This window comes from Perca flavescens, chromosome 3, assembly GCF_004354835.1.
Source record: "Perca flavescens isolate YP-PL-M2 chromosome 3, PFLA_1.0, whole genome shotgun sequence".
NCBI lineage: Eukaryota > Metazoa > Chordata > Actinopteri > Perciformes > Percidae > Perca > Perca flavescens.
In genome coordinates, this window is record NC_041333.1 from 39,113,448 (window position 1) to 39,130,610 (window position 17,163).

The 17,163-nt window shown below is 40.8% G+C and overlaps 2 protein-coding genes across 10 annotated transcripts in view; one reads left to right on the forward strand and one right to left on the reverse strand.

The window, feature by feature from the left end:
- The window catches only part of LOC114553116 (zinc finger protein 271), a 687,947-nt gene that overhangs the window by 371,098 nt on the left and 299,686 nt on the right, over positions 1-17,163 (forward strand). The gene's annotated exons all lie outside the window — the stretch shown is intronic.
- LOC114553117 (zinc finger protein 239) overlaps positions 1-17,163 on the reverse strand; it is a 134,890-nt gene that overhangs the window by 17,051 nt on the left and 100,676 nt on the right. For 4 of the 9 annotated variants that reach the window (XM_028574280.1, XM_028574278.1, XM_028574279.1 and 1 more), the window contains 2 exons: positions 16,621-16,792; positions 13,246-14,116 (listed from right to left, as the gene is read on the reverse strand). The exons of 2 other annotated variants lie outside the window; for them this stretch is intronic. In XM_028574280.1, the coding sequence (XP_028430081.1) occupies positions 13,331-14,116; positions 16,621-16,792 (958 nt within the window). In that variant the 3' untranslated portion in view covers positions 13,246-13,330. Of the gene's footprint in view, positions 1-907; positions 1,328-3,194; positions 3,219-13,245; positions 14,117-16,620; positions 16,793-17,163 lie in introns of those variants that run through there. 3 more of the 9 variants (XM_028574283.1, XM_028574275.1, XM_028574277.1) reach the window with 2 other exon arrangements.

Sequence of the window (17,163 nt, forward strand, 5' to 3'; positions counted from 1 at the left end):
AAACACCAGAACTCTGGTCCGTTTGAAAACGGGGGTCCCGGTTCAGGTGGGAACGCGATCTGACCCAAACACAGGAAGAGGACCAAAACCAGAGCATTTACTAGCCTGCAGTTTCAACCTTTCACACAGTTTACAGACTTAAATATCTGGTTTAAGGGAAGATAACTTTCAGATCCATATGTAATGTGTGTGCATGTTAGTTCCAGTGGTGTAGTCTACGTGATACGCAGGAATACGCAGTACACCCACTAAGAAAGCTCCAGGATTTCCATATACCCACTTAAAAATGCCCAATGATACGCAACAACATACTTTCCATTATACTTTTGATGTATTCTGAATTGTCATCTGTTATTTTCTTCTTAGCATAGGCTAAATAAATGGTATTTCCACCATAAATTGGTGCATTAAACCGTATCCAAAAGCAACAAAAAAGCAGTTGCTGACGCTCAAAACTTCCCTGGGGGAGGACACCCAGACCCCCCCACTATGATCACATGCCCTCTCTCCAACCTCCCCAGACTCCTCTGGCTCTCCCTCTTCCTGCTCCTCAACACCTTCATTTGGTTCTCTCCCTTTTGGTTTCCTGGGGCTAAAAAGGACGCTATGTCCCTTCCTCGTTTCATGACAACTATTAGAAGAAGAAAAACGGAGGGGCATGCATTACATCTCGTTTCCTAACCATCCCTCCCTACTTAACTGACAGACTGACATTTGGATATTCGCTTCTGCTTCGATGAGTTTGTTTAGATATGATGAAGTTTCTAAACATATCGAGAGCAGACATTTCAAACTTTATTTCATTCTCAGTGTGAGGAACAAAAGGATTATGTGCAACAACAACAACAACAACAACAACAACAACAACAACAACAAGTCCCTTCCGAGATGAAATGGTTGATCTTACCAACAGGAGAACTCGGAGCTCCTCTGCTCTCTCATTCACCGAGCACCACCACACGCTGCACGCTAAATAACTATTAACGTTAGTTGATATCTGTGGTATCGTAGACTGTATGTAACGTTAGTCTGTTTAACGTTAGACTATTGTAGGACTCAATGATGCCTTCAAGTGGACGGAACCGCTGCTGAGATGCTAACAGCGTAGCTAGCTAGGTTAGCATTTGCTACCAGCGTCCTTGATGTTCTTCCAACGCTTTCAGTGTTGGAGCCTGAAAAAAGTCCGACATTTGCACAGGCAACTGCATAGTGCTAACTAATAAAGTTATATCTGCGGTGAGTTACATTGACGTTATCACTGGAGACTAATGGGTGAAGAAGATCTAGGCTAGTGGTTGGGTGCGCCGCTCTAATTTACCCGTGTAGAACGTTGCGTCGCACATTAGTTCCGCTTTGGCGCTCAGGTGTAAAACCATAATAAATTCATAATTTTTTATTTGGTCAGCACAGGGGAGGGGGGGCACAGGAGAGGCCAGGAACATGTCTCCGTGTAGAACCGCCACTGTTAAGGGACTGGGACATCCTACCAGAAACGTACATTATCTGTCCTGGAGTTGTTACAGTGAATAAAACTTGTATAATCCAAAAATGACAAAAAATACTAAATGGGTGATTTCTGTGAGTTGTGCTTTAAAGGAATATGTAATATTAGGTCCTTGGATGTTTTATTCTTAATTAAAAACACTTTTGAAAATTACAAATCCTGAAAAATGGTCTGTCCTCAGCCAAATTTTAACAACCTTGTCCATAATTTTGTTATTCTGAAAACTGTTATTTAGAAAATAAATCAGTATTCATTAGAAGTTTAAGTTGTTATCATTCACAGTAATTGATAAAAAAACATTAAATGTTACATAAATTCTACAAATAAATGGTATTTTACAACTATCCCCATGTTTTCGGTCAGCCCTGTCACGTTACATAAAAACAAAATAAAAAGTGTGTAATACGCCTTCTGTATTATAAAGTTTCTAAGGGATATTGATTTAGTAAAGAGGATTTAGGTTTTTTTTTTTTTATTTATTTTGTTTTATTTATCTCTCGTTCACACTCCAGTCCAGTTGATGGCGATAATGCACCTTTAAATTTGTTTGCCATCCGCCAATAAACGACAAAGAAGAAGAAGAAGACGTAATACGCCTTTAAGGTTATGACTCAGAGGACGTGACATCATTTGACTGAGTTGATGCTGACACTGATAAAGGGTGACTTTTTCTCAATCACTTTTATGATTTAAAGGTTGTTTTTGCATGTTTTTGGGGGAGGACGAGCTAAAGGGTCATGCGCTGTCACACTAAAATATCCTAGAAAACAATGAAAGTTTTGGAAAACCAAAACATATCTAAAAACGTTACTGAAATGCCTTGCTTGCAAGCTTACAGTTTTGATGCTAGGAAGCTAGCATGCTGAGTAATGGCAGTGAAAATGGCCGACTGTCCGGCCCCATCACATCAGGCCCTGTCACGGCTGGTCACGGCCCTGTCTGACAGTATTTTATATATCATATTATATTATATTGGCTGAACATGACCATGTTAGTCTCATAACATGTACATTACAATAATAATAATTCCAAATAGGAATATTTACTAAAACTTAATTAAAGAATATAAAATATAGATTTTCCTGCATCAACAAAATCCATAAAGTCAGTCCTGTGACGTCACGGTCAGTCCTATCACACATCACATTTTGATATAAAAATGGACTATTTAAGAAATTATTCATGAATTAATCTCTTTAAATGTGTACATGAAGGCGGGGTATATATCCACTATTGCATATTTGTAAAGATCTGGGATGTAAAGGATGATTTTTACAATCGTATGAGTAGCTGGTGGTTATTCTGTGCTTACCATCCACTAAAATTAACCACAAAGTCACATATTTCTTATATGAGTTACAAAACCATGTCAGGGACATGTGATCAATAAGAAAATGCTATTTGTATAAAAGAAAGTCATAAGGAAACCTTTCTAACATTTAGAAATGTATCTGTGACAGGGCCTGACATTTTAGGGGGTGAAAAATGTCTTTTATTCAGGCATAAAAACATTCTGAGATGGCACGATGAGGCAGATGTGTTTCTCATAGCTTAACATGTCCTTCATATGGCTTAATGTTCAGATTAAAAAAAAAAAAAAAAATCTTTTTCCTTCAGTGATTTTTAGAAGTGGAAATATACCTTTCTGGTAGAATGTCCCGTTTACCTGAATGTGTGTGTGCGGGTTTACCTGGAGCTCTGTCTTCTTAAAACCTACCTTCTTATACTGTCTATGTTTAAAACTCACTAATAAACAACACAACTATCCCGCCGCCAGCCCGAGATCACAGTGAAGCAACGAGACTTCCGGTTTCCTCCAAGTCAGGGTTTTTCAGATTAAAGTTTAAAATGAAAGAACGCCGCCACCTGGAGGTCAGGAGGGGAACAACAGATACATATTCAGTTCATTAATCAGTTAGTGGTGGACTGGAACTGAGTACATTTACTCAAGTACTGGACTTAACTCCAGGTACTTGTACTTTACTTGAGTATTAAATAATGTACAGCACTGAAATAATTAAAACAATTTGTAAGTATAAAGAGAAATAACTAAATATAATTTAAGCATTTAAATGTATGTTTCCACCAGACATTTAAATAAAATAGCAATTTCATGATTAATTAAAGCTGCGAGCAGCAATGGACGGGCCCTCGCGCCTCTGCACGCGTCGGGCCATTTTGTGCGTTTCGCCGCCTAAAAGTTTTTCTTTTAACAACTTTTCATCTTTAACATCTTAAGATGGTACAGACCGAGTTTGAATTTGATCGGATGAAATCTCTAGGAGGAGTTCTTTTGTGGAAATGGCAAAATCGCACTTTTCAATTTAATTCAAAATGGCTTTAATGGCTCTAATGAAGTTTTTTGTCTTCTTGACAGATATGGTACCAAGTTTCGTGAGTCTACGTTAAACGCACTGCAGGGGCTCAATTTTCTTAACTTTCTAGGGGGCGCTAGCGAGCCATTTTTGTGCGCCTATTCCCGAAACCCTTAAAATACGTAACTTTTCACCAGACTTGATGCGGCCGCCAACTTTGGTGAGTTTTTGAATATGTTAAACCCCTCAAAAAGGCAATTCATTTGGAATGTGACAGACCAAGTTTGAAGTCGATCGGATGAAATCTCTAGGAGGAGTTCTTTAAAGTATAACACCTTGACTTTTAGGCCTACTTCCTGTTGCCACTAGAAGGCGCTATGACTTTCAGTAAATATTGGCCTTCATTTGTCCTCAGGGTTGGACTCTTATGAATCCTGAAAAGTTTGGACAACGTACACTCGAGTTACACCCACTTCCTGTTTCAGCGGCAAAACGCACAAAATGGCCACCCCGCCACGGCCACGCCCTGTGACGAAAAGTTTTTCTTTTAACAAATTTTCATCTTTAACGTCTTGAGATGGCACGGACCGAGTTTGAAGTTGATCGGATTAAATCTCTAGGAGGAGTTCGTTAAAGTACGACATGTGGAAATGGCCAAAATTGCACTAATTTTGAACATTTAATTCAAAATGGCGGACTTCCTTTTGGGTTTAGGGTGTAACTCTAATGAAGTTTTTTGTACATCTTGATATGTTACATATGTGAACCAAGTTTTGTGAGTCTACGTTAAACGCACTGCAGGGGCTCAATTTTCTTAACTTTCTAGGGGGCGCTAGCGAGCCACTTTTGTGCGCCTATTCCCAAAACCCTTAAAATACATACATTTTCACCAGATTTGATGCGGCCGCCAAAATTTGATGAGTTTTTGAATATGTTAAGCCCCTCAAAAGCCAATTCATTTGATGGGAAAATAATAGAAAGAAAGAAAAATAATAATTAAAGCTGCGAGCAGCGATGGACGGGCCCTCGCGCCTCGGCGCGCGTCGGGGTTACCGGCAGACGCCGCTCCTTGCGACCGTGCATTCCCGCGGCACTCAAACGCTGCAAATCGTCACCAATGAAAAGGGAACTCCCCGCCGAGTTCAACGATGCCTCACACAAGACTCTACGTCATATTGTTCATTAGCTGTGAAAAATTGCGTGGCTACAGCATAGGGGGCGGGTCAAACCATCAACAATGAAGAAGGAAGTCTCTGCTGAGTTCAATGATACCTCAAACAACACTCTACCTTAGATGGATCAGCATGTATGAAAGGGGGCGTGGTTTGAAGATAGGGGGCGGGCCAAACAATTACCAATGAAGGAGGAAGTCTCTGCTGAGTTCAATGATACCTCACACAAGGGTCTACATTAAACGGGTGTAATAAAAATTTCAACAATATAATTTACTATTCAATATGGTTCAAAAATCTGACTATGAAGAGGACCGTGTTTTATAGGTCAAAACAATCTTCCAGTTGGGGTTCATATCAAGGCTAAGACTATATTTGTTTTCAACATCATAATATTGTCTGGATTGGCTGAGGTTGTTGTATAACAAATTATTTTACTATTATTCTAATCAGTACTTTTTGTATTGTATTTGTAATGAATGAAGTGAGTAATTGTGATTGTAATTCAATGTATTGTTTGGACCCCAGGAAGACTAGCTGTCGTCTCGGCGGCGGCTAATGGGGATCCTTTTAAATAAACAAATAAACAAATAAACACAAGTGTCAACCTTAAATGGTTCAAATGTTACGAAAGGGGCGTGGCCTGAGTAAGTGGGCGTGGTCATATTATAGGGTGCGGCTCAGTATCACACGTACACCACACATTCTGAGTTTCATGTAAATCGAATGATGTTTGTCATATAAGGCGCATTTCCTGTTGCCAGCGGGGGGCGCTATGACCAAAAGTAAATTTTGGCCTGTAGGTGTCCTCAGGCCTGGACCCTTGTCAATCGTGAGAAATTGCAGGCAGAAACGACAACGTACACTCAAGTTACAACAATTTCTTTGTTCATCGCTAAATACTCAAAATGGCTGCCACACCACGCCCACACCATCTGACAAAAAGTTTTTCTTTTAATAAATTTTCATCGTTAAGGTGTTAGGATGGTACAGACCAAGTTTGAAGTCCATCGGATGAAATCTCTAGGAGGAGTTTGTTAAAGTATAGCACCTTGACTTTTAGGCCTACTTCCTGTTGCCACTAGGGGGCGCTATGACTTTAAGTAAATCCATCCATCCATCTTTGTCCGCTTATCCGGTGTCGGGTTGCGGGGGAGCAGCTCCAACAGGGGACCCCAAACTTCCCTTTCCCGAGCAACATTAACCAGCTCCGACTGGGGGATCCCGAGGCGTTCCCAGGCCAGGTTGGAGATATAATCCCCCCACCTAGTCCTGGGTCTTCCCCGAGGCCTCCTCCCAGCTGGACGTGCCTGGAACACCTCCCTAGGGAGGCGCCCAGGGGGCATCCTTACCAGATGCCCGAACCACCTCAACTGGCTCCTTTCGACGCAAAGGAGCAGCGGCTCTACTCCGAGCTCCTCACGGATGACTGAGCTTCTCACACCATCTCTAAGGGAGACGCCAGCCACCCTCCTGAGGAAACCCATTTCGGCCGCTTGTACCCTGGATCTCGTTCTTTCGGTCATGACCCAGCCTTCATGACCATAGGTGAGGGTAGGAAGGAAAACTGACCGGTAGATCGAGAGCTTTGCCTTCTGGCTCAGCTCTCTTTTCATCACAACGGTACGATAGATTGAATGTAATACCGCACCCGCTGCGCCGATTCTCCGACCAATCTCCCTCTCCATTGTCCCCTCACTTGCGAACAAAACCCCAAGGTACTTGAACTCCTTCACTTGGGGTAAGGACTCATTCCCTACCTGGAGTAGGCATTCCATCGGTTTCCTGCTGAGAACCATGGCCTCCGATTTAGAGGTGCTGATCCTCATACCCAACCGCTTCACACTCGGGTGCGAACCGATCCAGTGAGTGCTGAAGGTCGCAGGCCGATGATGCCATCAGGACCACATCATCTGCAAAGAGCAGCGATGACATCCCCAGCCCACCGAACTGCAACCCCTCCCCACCCCGACTACGCCCCGATATCCTGTCCATAAATATTACAAACAGGATTGGTGACAAAGCGCAGCCCTGGCCTCACCTGAAACGAGTCCGACTTACTGCCGAGAACCCGGACACAGCTCTCGCTTTGGTCGTACAGAGATTGGATGGTCCTGAGTAGAGACCCCCTCACCCCATACTCCCGCAGCACCTCCCACAGTATCTCCCGGGGGACCCGGTCATACGCCTTCTCCAAATCCACAAAACACATGTAGACCGGTTGGGCATACTCCCAGGCTCCCTCCAGGATCCTTGCGAGAGTGAAGAGCTGGTCCGTTGTTCCACGACCAGGACGGAATCCGCATTGTCCCTCCTCAACCCGAGGTTCGACTATCGGCTGAACCCTCCTTTCCAGCACCTTGGAGTAGACTTTACCAGGGAGGCTGAGAAGTGTGATACCCCTGTAATTGGCACACACCCTCTGGTCCCCCTTTTTAAAAAGGGGAACCACCACCCCGGTCTGTCACTCCTTAGGCACCGTCCCAGACTTCCACCCAATGTTGAAGAGGCGTGTCAACCAGGACAGCCCCTCCACACCCAGAGCCTTGAGCATTTCTGGAAGGATCTCATCAATCCCAAGGGCTTTGCCACTGTGTAGTTGTTTGACTACATCAGTGACTTCCGCCTGGGAAATCGACGACAATCCCCCGATATCCTCCAGCTCTGCCTCTAACATAGAGGGCATATTAGTCGGATTCAGGAGTTCCTCAAAGTGCTCCTTCCACCGCCCTATTACCTCCTCAGTTGAGGTCAACAGTGTCCCATCCTTACTGTACACAGCTTGGATGGTTCCCCGCTTCCCCCTCCTGAGGTGGCAAAGAGTTTTCCAGAAGCACTTTGGTGCCGACCGAAAGTCCTTCTCCAAACTTCTCCCACACCCGCTGCTTTGCCTCTTTCACGGCAGAGGCTGCAGCCCTACGGGCCCTTCGGTACCCTGCAACTGCCTCCGGAGTCCTCCGGGATAACATATCCCGGAAAGACTCCTTCTTCAGTCGGACGGCTTCCCTGACCACCGGTGTCCACCACGGTGTTCGTGGGTTACCGCCCCTTGAGGCACCTAACACCCTGAGACCACAGCTCCACGCCGCAGCTTCAGCAATGGAAACTTTGAACATTGTCCACTCGGGTTCAATGCCCCCAGCCTCCACAGGGATGCACGAAAAGCTCCGCCGGAGTCCTTTTTCATGTTAAACTAAAAGGATCTTACTCTTTAACTAAAAGCTCTATCTCTGTAGGGATCCTTTCCATAATGTTGTCAGACACTTAGAATAATAATCTGAGTCTGTCAGCAGCAACAAGAAAACGTTTAGTGGATGGAAACTTTACCTTTTAATTAGGAGTTTAAACACAGACACAACAGGAAGAATAAATCCATCAAATCAATACACAAATAATGATCATGTGGCCTTGTTTTATTTCATTAATTTTACATTTAGTTGTTCCACATTCCCAGACATTTAAACCAATTCAATCATTGAGGTTATTCTACAAGTCAGATGAATAAATCAGCTGTTTACTATCTGACCTGGTCTGTTTCCTGCTGCTCCATCATTCTTTAGTGTCCTCTGGAAACAGTTTGCTTTCTATTTTATGACTTTGATGACATCATCAGTGTCTTTGAAACAAACAGAATGAACAGATTTTTTACCCATGATGAGAACTTTGTGTATTTGTATCATAAATTGTAACACTGTCTTCCTCCCAAAATATGTATCTGTGTGTTAAATATTATTTTTGGATAACGCTCTTATCAATACATTACGGTAATAGTGTTGGTTGTTATATTTGAGGTATTACAGTTTCTCATACTGCATGTATGCCATGTATGCCAGTTCACTTGTGTGTAATGATGGAGATGGATGAACAGAGCCGTGAACATGTATGGAATAAATAACGATATAAAACAGACACTCCGCTTATACTTTCACCTTAAGTTCAAGTCAGTTAACTTAACACCCCCCATCCATTTTTTTCACAAATCCCACCCTGGGCACACATTTTATACTTTTTAATCCTCAATTCAAACTACAAAGTAAAATTAAATTAGATTTTATAATAATATTAATCTTTAGAGTTTTTGGGACAAAGAGTCCAAAGCAGAAGGTAATAGCAGAACCATTAAAAGGTGAAGGAAGTAAGGTCAGTATTGGGATGGCATTTATTGTTGAGGAGTCATTCTGCAGCAATGGAAACAAGTCAGACATTTAGAAACTTTGGTTTTTGTCATCACACAAGGCTAATAGATTATGAATTATTGATATAATCAGGTGTAGCAGTCATTAACATGTGTCCTTGTTTGTAGACAGCTGTGATGCTCCACCAGATGTTCCAGCTGCAGTCAGTTAGCTGCACATGTCCAAACTGTGCAGCTTGATGCAGAATCAACAGTAGCAGTTGACAGGCTGTTGTTCTACCTCACATTCCTCCTGTTTAACTACACTGGGCACTTTTCCCCAGGTTTGGGAAAAGACTTGGGGGACCATATTTGGCAAGAGGTTTAGGGCTCCTCCCCTTAAGAAAATGGGACGATTTAAAAAAGAAAATGCAATCTGACAGCATTTTGGAGCATTATTATGACCATATCTGTGTCTAAAACAGTTAGTTGTGATGCTCAGATTGATTTTACATTCACTTGGCTTCGGTACTGTCCAAAAATGCTGGAGTCTGTGATGAAGACTGAAGCTAAAAGTTCAGATATAATATTCACAAAGTCAACATTAATTAAAGTGGTTGGACTCCCAGTGTGTGTGTTGGTTGGCTGTCCCAGCTGATTTCTGCTGATTGGAAACATCTCCAACTTTCCATCCGACAACTGAAGAAGGAAAGTAGCTTGTGTTTGAACGGTTGTTTCTGAAGAGAAGATGAGAGCGAGCAAACAAGACACATGTTCATGTCTTAATCATCAAAATAATCTGCCTCAGGTTGAGCAGAATAAAAGTGAAATAAAACATGACAAAACTAAACTAAAGATTAAAGTCAAAGTAGCAATAGGCTACCACAGTGTAGAAATACTCTGTTACAAGTAAAGATCCTGCACATTTCAGAGTGTGAAATTATGGAGCCTTCAAGGTTCTGAAAGATGATATATTTTCTATTTTAGGCACAAGTCTTATTATGGTGTGCAACAAGATTAAAATGATAGATGTTTAAAGCCTTCAGTCTGAAAAGGTTTAATGAACAGGCTCTTTTAGCGCATTCATGAACAACACTGATGAGCAAGTTGATCAAAAGTATGAAAGAGACCAACAGGTTCTCTTCCAAGTGAAGTAGAGTTTGGTTCCCTTCAGGTGAGAACTAGACTGGGTAAACCCAGCCCCATCTGACGGTGATTTGATTTCACCCTGTTCAATCTGAAAAGATTGAGCTTGGTCTGGTGATAGCCAGACTAGGTGAGAACGGGATCTGACCCAAACACAGGAAGTGGACCAAAAACAGCATTTACTAGCCTGCAGTTTCAACCTTTCACAGTTTACAGACTTAAATATCTGGTTTAATGGATGATAACTTTCAGATCCATATGTAATGTGTGTGCAGGTTAGTTCCTCCAGCAAATGTGAATGCCTGACACGCTTTTTTCCCATTTACAGTGTTAAAATGCATTAATTTTTCTAGCGAGTCAGCTTCCAGTAAGATTCCAGTTCCCTCCAAACAGTGGCCTAGGTTTTAACAGCCACTCTGCTCCAACTCCTCTTTAACACAACTAAAGACATTTAATGATAGAGCCAACACTGTCAGCTGCTCCCATTGTTCACCTTCCTCTAAAATATTAGAAACACTAAAGCAGAACCAGAAAAGCCAACACGGTAGAAATGTAGTGGAGCTTCATTATTTCGGAGAGTTTCCCTCTGATATTCTGTCCAATCAACAAGCGACTGCTTCCACCACGTGACGTGTGTTTCCACTGTTTGCTGTGTTTGATAAAGTGCAGTGTGACGCAAACCGAACCAAATGAAAAATGCAACGTTACAACTTCAGCCCCGAATCTCACCGAGCCCACCGAACTACAGAGGAGACACTAACGGAGCACACTGTTGCTCAGCAACGAGCGCAGATTGATAGAGTTCAGTGGCGCAGATATTTCATATAAAGTTAGTATTATTCATATTTTAAAGACATTCATATTAATTAGAACGGTTTCCACTTTTGCTAATTTTTTGACACAACTTCACCTTCTTCTTACACATTGAAGTCTGCAATTCAGTGTAGTGACAGCTTTTCAGAAAACCTTTAAATATTCTCCTTTAGTATCATACATGTTTGGTGTTATTTAATATGTTAAAGAATTGTAAACTAATTAATATTATTCCAACTTTTCTTACAGCCTCAACTTCTTCTTTCGCATTAAAGCCAACAATCTAGTTAAACTTTAGCAATTTAGCTTTTCAGCATTCACAAGCATTTTCTGCAGGAAATGCATTTTCTAGTTACTTTTCAGATTAGTTTTTACCCTTCCTTCATGTTTGTGATAAACTGAGGTGTGATGTCATAAGAGTGTCATAAAAAAGAATAAACCTGTAAAAAAGGAAAAAACTAAATGTCGAAGTTCAATTCAATTCAGTTTATTTAAGAAGAGGACAGATCAAATGAATAAAGCTAGTGAGTCTGCTGATTTAAGCCTTGATATAATTTAAACAGGTGAGTTATATAAACAGTTGTTATGAAGTGTGAAATTAGCTTCATAGACAAAAAACTAAAAAAATGTATACATTTCTGATGTAAAGTCTGGATTTTTTCACATGGGGGTCTATGGGGAATGATGTGAGGAACTGTTCAGTGACACACATAAACATCGTTTTCAGCATCTTACTGAGATATTAATAATCACTCAAATAAAACATACATAACCTGACACAAGCTAGCATTAGCTCGATTCAATATCAGGACAGTCCCTTAACTTACTGTTAGCTTAAAAGAAAGATTAATATTACTTTTTGCGATATTAAATTCAACACTTTACTAATAGTATAATATTGTAAAACACATTTTTCATTCGTGAAATGTTATTCCATGTTGCTTAGTTTAGCATTTCTTTCACATGAACATCCAAAAGCAGTACAACTATCTTTTTCTGAGTCTGTAAGATCAGCTGTCTGTCCCAAGATGGCGGCGGCACAGACGCAGATTAAACACATTAACTGTTCAAGTCATTTTTTAAGCAGCAGCAGCAGCAGCCATGTTCTGATTAAAACTTGTCAGTTATGAAGGTTTGCTTCTTTTTTTCGTCTAAAGTGATAATAAACTGAATATTTCGGCAATATGACATCACCTTAGTAAACAGTGATGGGGATTTTTGTAAATTGTATTTACCAGGTGATTAATTAAGAACAACAAACACTTCTTCGTTGCAGCATTAGTTAAAAAGCACTAGCAGTTGAACCCTGAACTCAGAATATTTTCTTACAGGAAAATAAACGTTGAGTGGAATAAATCCCTTCAAAGGGAGGGAGTGTAATGTGTAGTCCTAGCCAGGATAACATCCATGCTGTTCAGAAGATAAAGTTACTGCTGGTCAGCCTTCAGTGACTATGTTAACATGCAGCAAATAACCAGTTCAGAACCGGAACATTAGCAATAACCCGGTTGCGCACGGCCATGTAAACACCGGCAAAAACCTGAATATGCTACCTGGGTTACCCCTTTTGTAACCCGAAATTTTGGTCATGTAAACGCGTATCGGCATATCCCCAACAAAAGAAACATTGATTTGTGTTCCGCACATGTTCTATTCACAAGGAATCTTGGTCTTTTGAGTAGAGGAACTTCTTGTATGCGCCAGAAAACATAGTTATAATAATAATAATAATTACATACTATAATAATACAGTTGTATATATGTCAATGCAGAAAACCTGCGCGTATTATACCGGAACTAAACAAGAAGTAGAGGTAAACATGGCGAGACGCAGAACAGCACCACACTTTTGGAGCGAGGAGGAAACCAATTTCTTTATTATTGTGGTGAAAACCATGAATATAATGTCTTTTGTTGACAGCAGAAAGTACAGAGATAGTGAGATTTATAAGAAGGTGACTGAAAAGTTATTGCGTCTTAAGGTTGTCCGTAGGCTACGTCCAGATGCTAACCGTGCGTCGCCGTTCACGGCGGGATATTGCCAACTGATTACAAATTCCATGTAGGAGTAACTCTCTCTGCTCACGCATGTAAACGGGTTATTCCGAATGTTTCAGAAACCCGAATAGTGACCGTAACCCGACCATAACCCAAATATTGACAGCTTGTAAACGTAGTCAATGTGGAGAGAAGATCAGAAAATAACAACACAGCTATCAGGGCATGAGGAGGAGGCAGGAGGAAACAGCTTGGCTCGGAAACATGTTCACAACGAGGCAGTGTGAACGCGCTGGTGAGATTTAAGGCGACCACTCTGAGAAAAAGTTTTACCACATTGATCACACCAGTACGGCTTCTCTCCAGTGTGAACACGTCGGTGAAATTCAAGGCTAATGTTCTGCGAAAAAGTTTTACCACATAGATCACAGCTGTAAGGCTTCTCTCCAGTGTGAATGCGTTGATGTGATTTAAGGTGACTACTCTGAGTAAAACTTTTCCCACATTGTTCACAGCTGTAAGGCTTCTCTCCAGTGTGAACACGTCGGTGCATTTCTAGGCTATGATTCCTAGAAAATGTTGTACCACACAGATCACAGCTGTGAGGTTTATCTCCAGTGTGAATGCGTTGATGTATTTTTAGGTTACTATGTTGTGTGAAAGCTGCCCCACATTGATCACAGCTATAAGGCTTCTCTCCAGTGTGAATGCGCTTGTGAGATTTAAGACTACTGCTACGAGAAAAGGTTGTCCCACATTGATCACAGCTGTACGGCTTTTCTTCAGTGTGAATGCGTTGATGTTTTTTTAGGTAACTCTGTAGTGTGAAAGCTGCCCCACATTGATCACAGCTGTAAGGCTTTTCTTCAGTGTGAATGCGTTGATGGCTTTTTAGGTAACTCTGTAGTGTGAAAGCTGCCCCACAGTGATCACAGCTGTGTAGATTGTCTCCAGTGTGAACTCTCTGATGAATCTTTAAATATCTAGATGTTGTGAAGGATTTGTCACAGTGTTGACAGTGGTGACGTTTGGATCCCTCTCCTCCTCTCCGTTTCTATATCAACAGAGAGAGAGAGAGTTAGTGAACAACCTTCTTAAACCCTGGACTTGCTCTCACTCACAATTTTCACTATTCATACAATAATTTATGACAAAATTAAGGAAAATATGTTGCAGTTGCAGACATGGTATTATGGAAGCAAATGCACTTTTCATAAATTTTATAAGTTCAGAAATATTCTACATTTTTAAGGCAAGTTTTCCCATTCAAATGATTTGCAATTTAAAAACTAAATCATTTGCAAACTCTCTTCAGTTTTACTTTCAATTACAAATTCCATGGGAACTTTAAAATAACACAAACCTTTCATACATTCTGGGTATTTTTCATCCTTTAAATCCCATTCATACCTTTTGAAATAGATACATTAATTTGATGTCAAAATAAAGGTAAAGTTCTTCTGGTTGCAGACATGTTACTATGGAAGCCATCAGGCTCTTCTCAGTGTTTCCCACAAGTTGAGAATTTACTGGTGGTGGTGTGTGGTGCAGGATGTGACGGCGCGGTGCGTGATGGCTAGGTTTAGTAATAATGGGTTCAGTTAAATATCAGTCAAATGACGGTGAAAACAATGACTACACAACATTATCAAATCATTTAGAAAGAAAAAAATATTTAAATATTAAACAAATTAGACTAAAATATGACAGATACAGATTAAAATATTGCAACACTGCGGCATCTGACACAATTTCAGGGTAGTTATTAGGGCTGCACGATATGAGGAAAATATGTGATATCCCGTAACGTTAAATATCGCGATAATTATATAACTTGTGATAAATAGATATTAAAATGTAGCCTATTCAGTTCTGCTGCTTTCAGTATTTTGCTAAAAAACAACAAATTGCTCGTTAAATTTTAAATAAATGACGAAAAAGTGTAGCCATGATGTGCTTTGACACATAGTTTTTTTGCCAAATGTTATGGTTCTGCGGCTAAAATACCCATAATACTATACTCCATAAAGAAAATTACATGTCATTATTAATCTCAACACCGTTAACTTCTGTTAAATCACATAAGACTAGGAATATCTGAAGAAAAAAAATTGTGTTCATTATGTTTCTTATACCATTTTATCCAAGTTTTGGGGTGCCTAAACATAGCCTACTGTTCTGTACTATACATTACCTGTTGCACTCATTAAGATCTCATCTGAGCAGATTTCTGTCATTTAAACAACTCTGAATTCTAGTTCAAAACTTTCACAAGCAATTTAATAAAATTAAGGGTTTTATTCGGGCTCGCGTCCATAAATACAGTTAATAGATACAGGCAAGGAGAACTGAAGACTCAGTTAGCAACCATTAGCTCTGATTAGCAGTTAGCTCCGGTTAGCTAGCTCCGTTATAAAGACATAAAGCAGAGGAGCCTGCCGCGGAGAGGGGTAACAACCAGAAGAATTACAGCCACTAGAGCCAGTCCTTTGCTTAGGATGTGCCATTTCTGTGGTAGCTATAGAAGAGGAGAGAGGAGGGGCAAGGTAGAGGGTGGGGGTGTGGCCTTGACCAACTGCCACTTTGCTCGTTTTAAAAGCCATGATGTCTCTTTCTCTCTCATGGGTGGGCCAAATTCTCTGGGCGGGCAAAGCAGAGAAAGGAGAGGTAACTTTGCTCCTTATGACCTCATAAGGAGAAGATTCCTGATTGGTCCATCTGAGCTTTCATTTTCTCAAAGGCAGAGCAGGATACCCAGGGCTCGGTTTACACCTATCACCATTTCTACCCACTGGGGGCCCATAGGCAGGCTGGGGGAACTCATTAATGTTAAGAAAACTCATAGAGTGACATTTCCATGCCATGGGACCTTTACATAGTGTTAGGTAACCCCCCCAGGCTTACAAAAATAGATTGTTGAGAAGTAACCAAATGGCTCAGAATTATATAAAATCAATGAGTTGTTAAAGTGGTATTGCACAACAGTAGAATTTTTAAATCCAGGATAACCGATGAAGCAAGGATTGACCTAGTCTGATCAGAGCATCCTGGTGTTCTGTGTTTCACGATGGCAAAGCCAGGCTGAGGAGGAGAGACTAGGTCGAGTCAGGCTGAGGAGGAGAGACTAGGTCGAGTCAGGCTGAGGAAGAGAGACTAGGTCGAGTCAGGCTGAGGAGGAGAGACTAGGTCGAGTCAGGCGGGAGGGACTAGACTGAACTGAAACCATCATAATCATACCATCCAAGGATTAGGCTACTAATCATTTTCACAAATTAACAGTTGTAGTTAGAGCTGCACAATATATCGTAAACGCTGCGTTAACTTGAAACAGGTAAATGTTGTGTTGCATTCAAAGTTATTGTAAAATACCCTTTTCTCATCTGTTTTTGTCATTTAACAGCATTTAATGGTGAAATAAGTTATTATTGTCATGTTATTATTACATATTTAATAAATCATTTAAATTCCTCCCTTTTTGGCGCTGTATTAAAATTAATTAATATTGAGATTAGATTTCTGGGACTCTACAGTCTGGAGTAACCTCTTTCCTTCGCTCACCTCCTCCTTTTTCCTCTTGCTCCCTCGCTCCTCTGAGTCTCCCGAGGCCTCACTGACAACTTTCCTCTTGCCCTCCTTCTTCTTCTCCTCCTTCTCCTTGTGTTTCTGCATGTACTCGGTGATAAGGTCAGGGCAGTCCAGGTTGTCTTGTGGCTCCCATGTGTTATCCTCACTGGAAAGGTGAGTGCAGACAGAAGAAAATCTCCTCAGGCTTTGTTTTTAGGCAATACATTCTCACTTTCATTGCTAATTTGTATTATTCCTTTTTTCTATTGCCATTTTGTAAGGTTATTTGTGGGTCTGCAACTTAGTGTCAAAATACCAAACCTTTAACTTAGAGGGCATAATACAATGCTGAAATTTATGCTGTAGATTATCTAATAAATAAATAAATAAATAAATATGGAAATCATGGAGGGGTCTGAAATTGTCATCGTAGGTGCATGTCCACTGTGAGAGACATAATCTATAAAAAAAAAAAAAAAAAAATCCAGAAATCACTAACTATTTATTTGTATGATACAGCTGCAAATAAGTATTTGA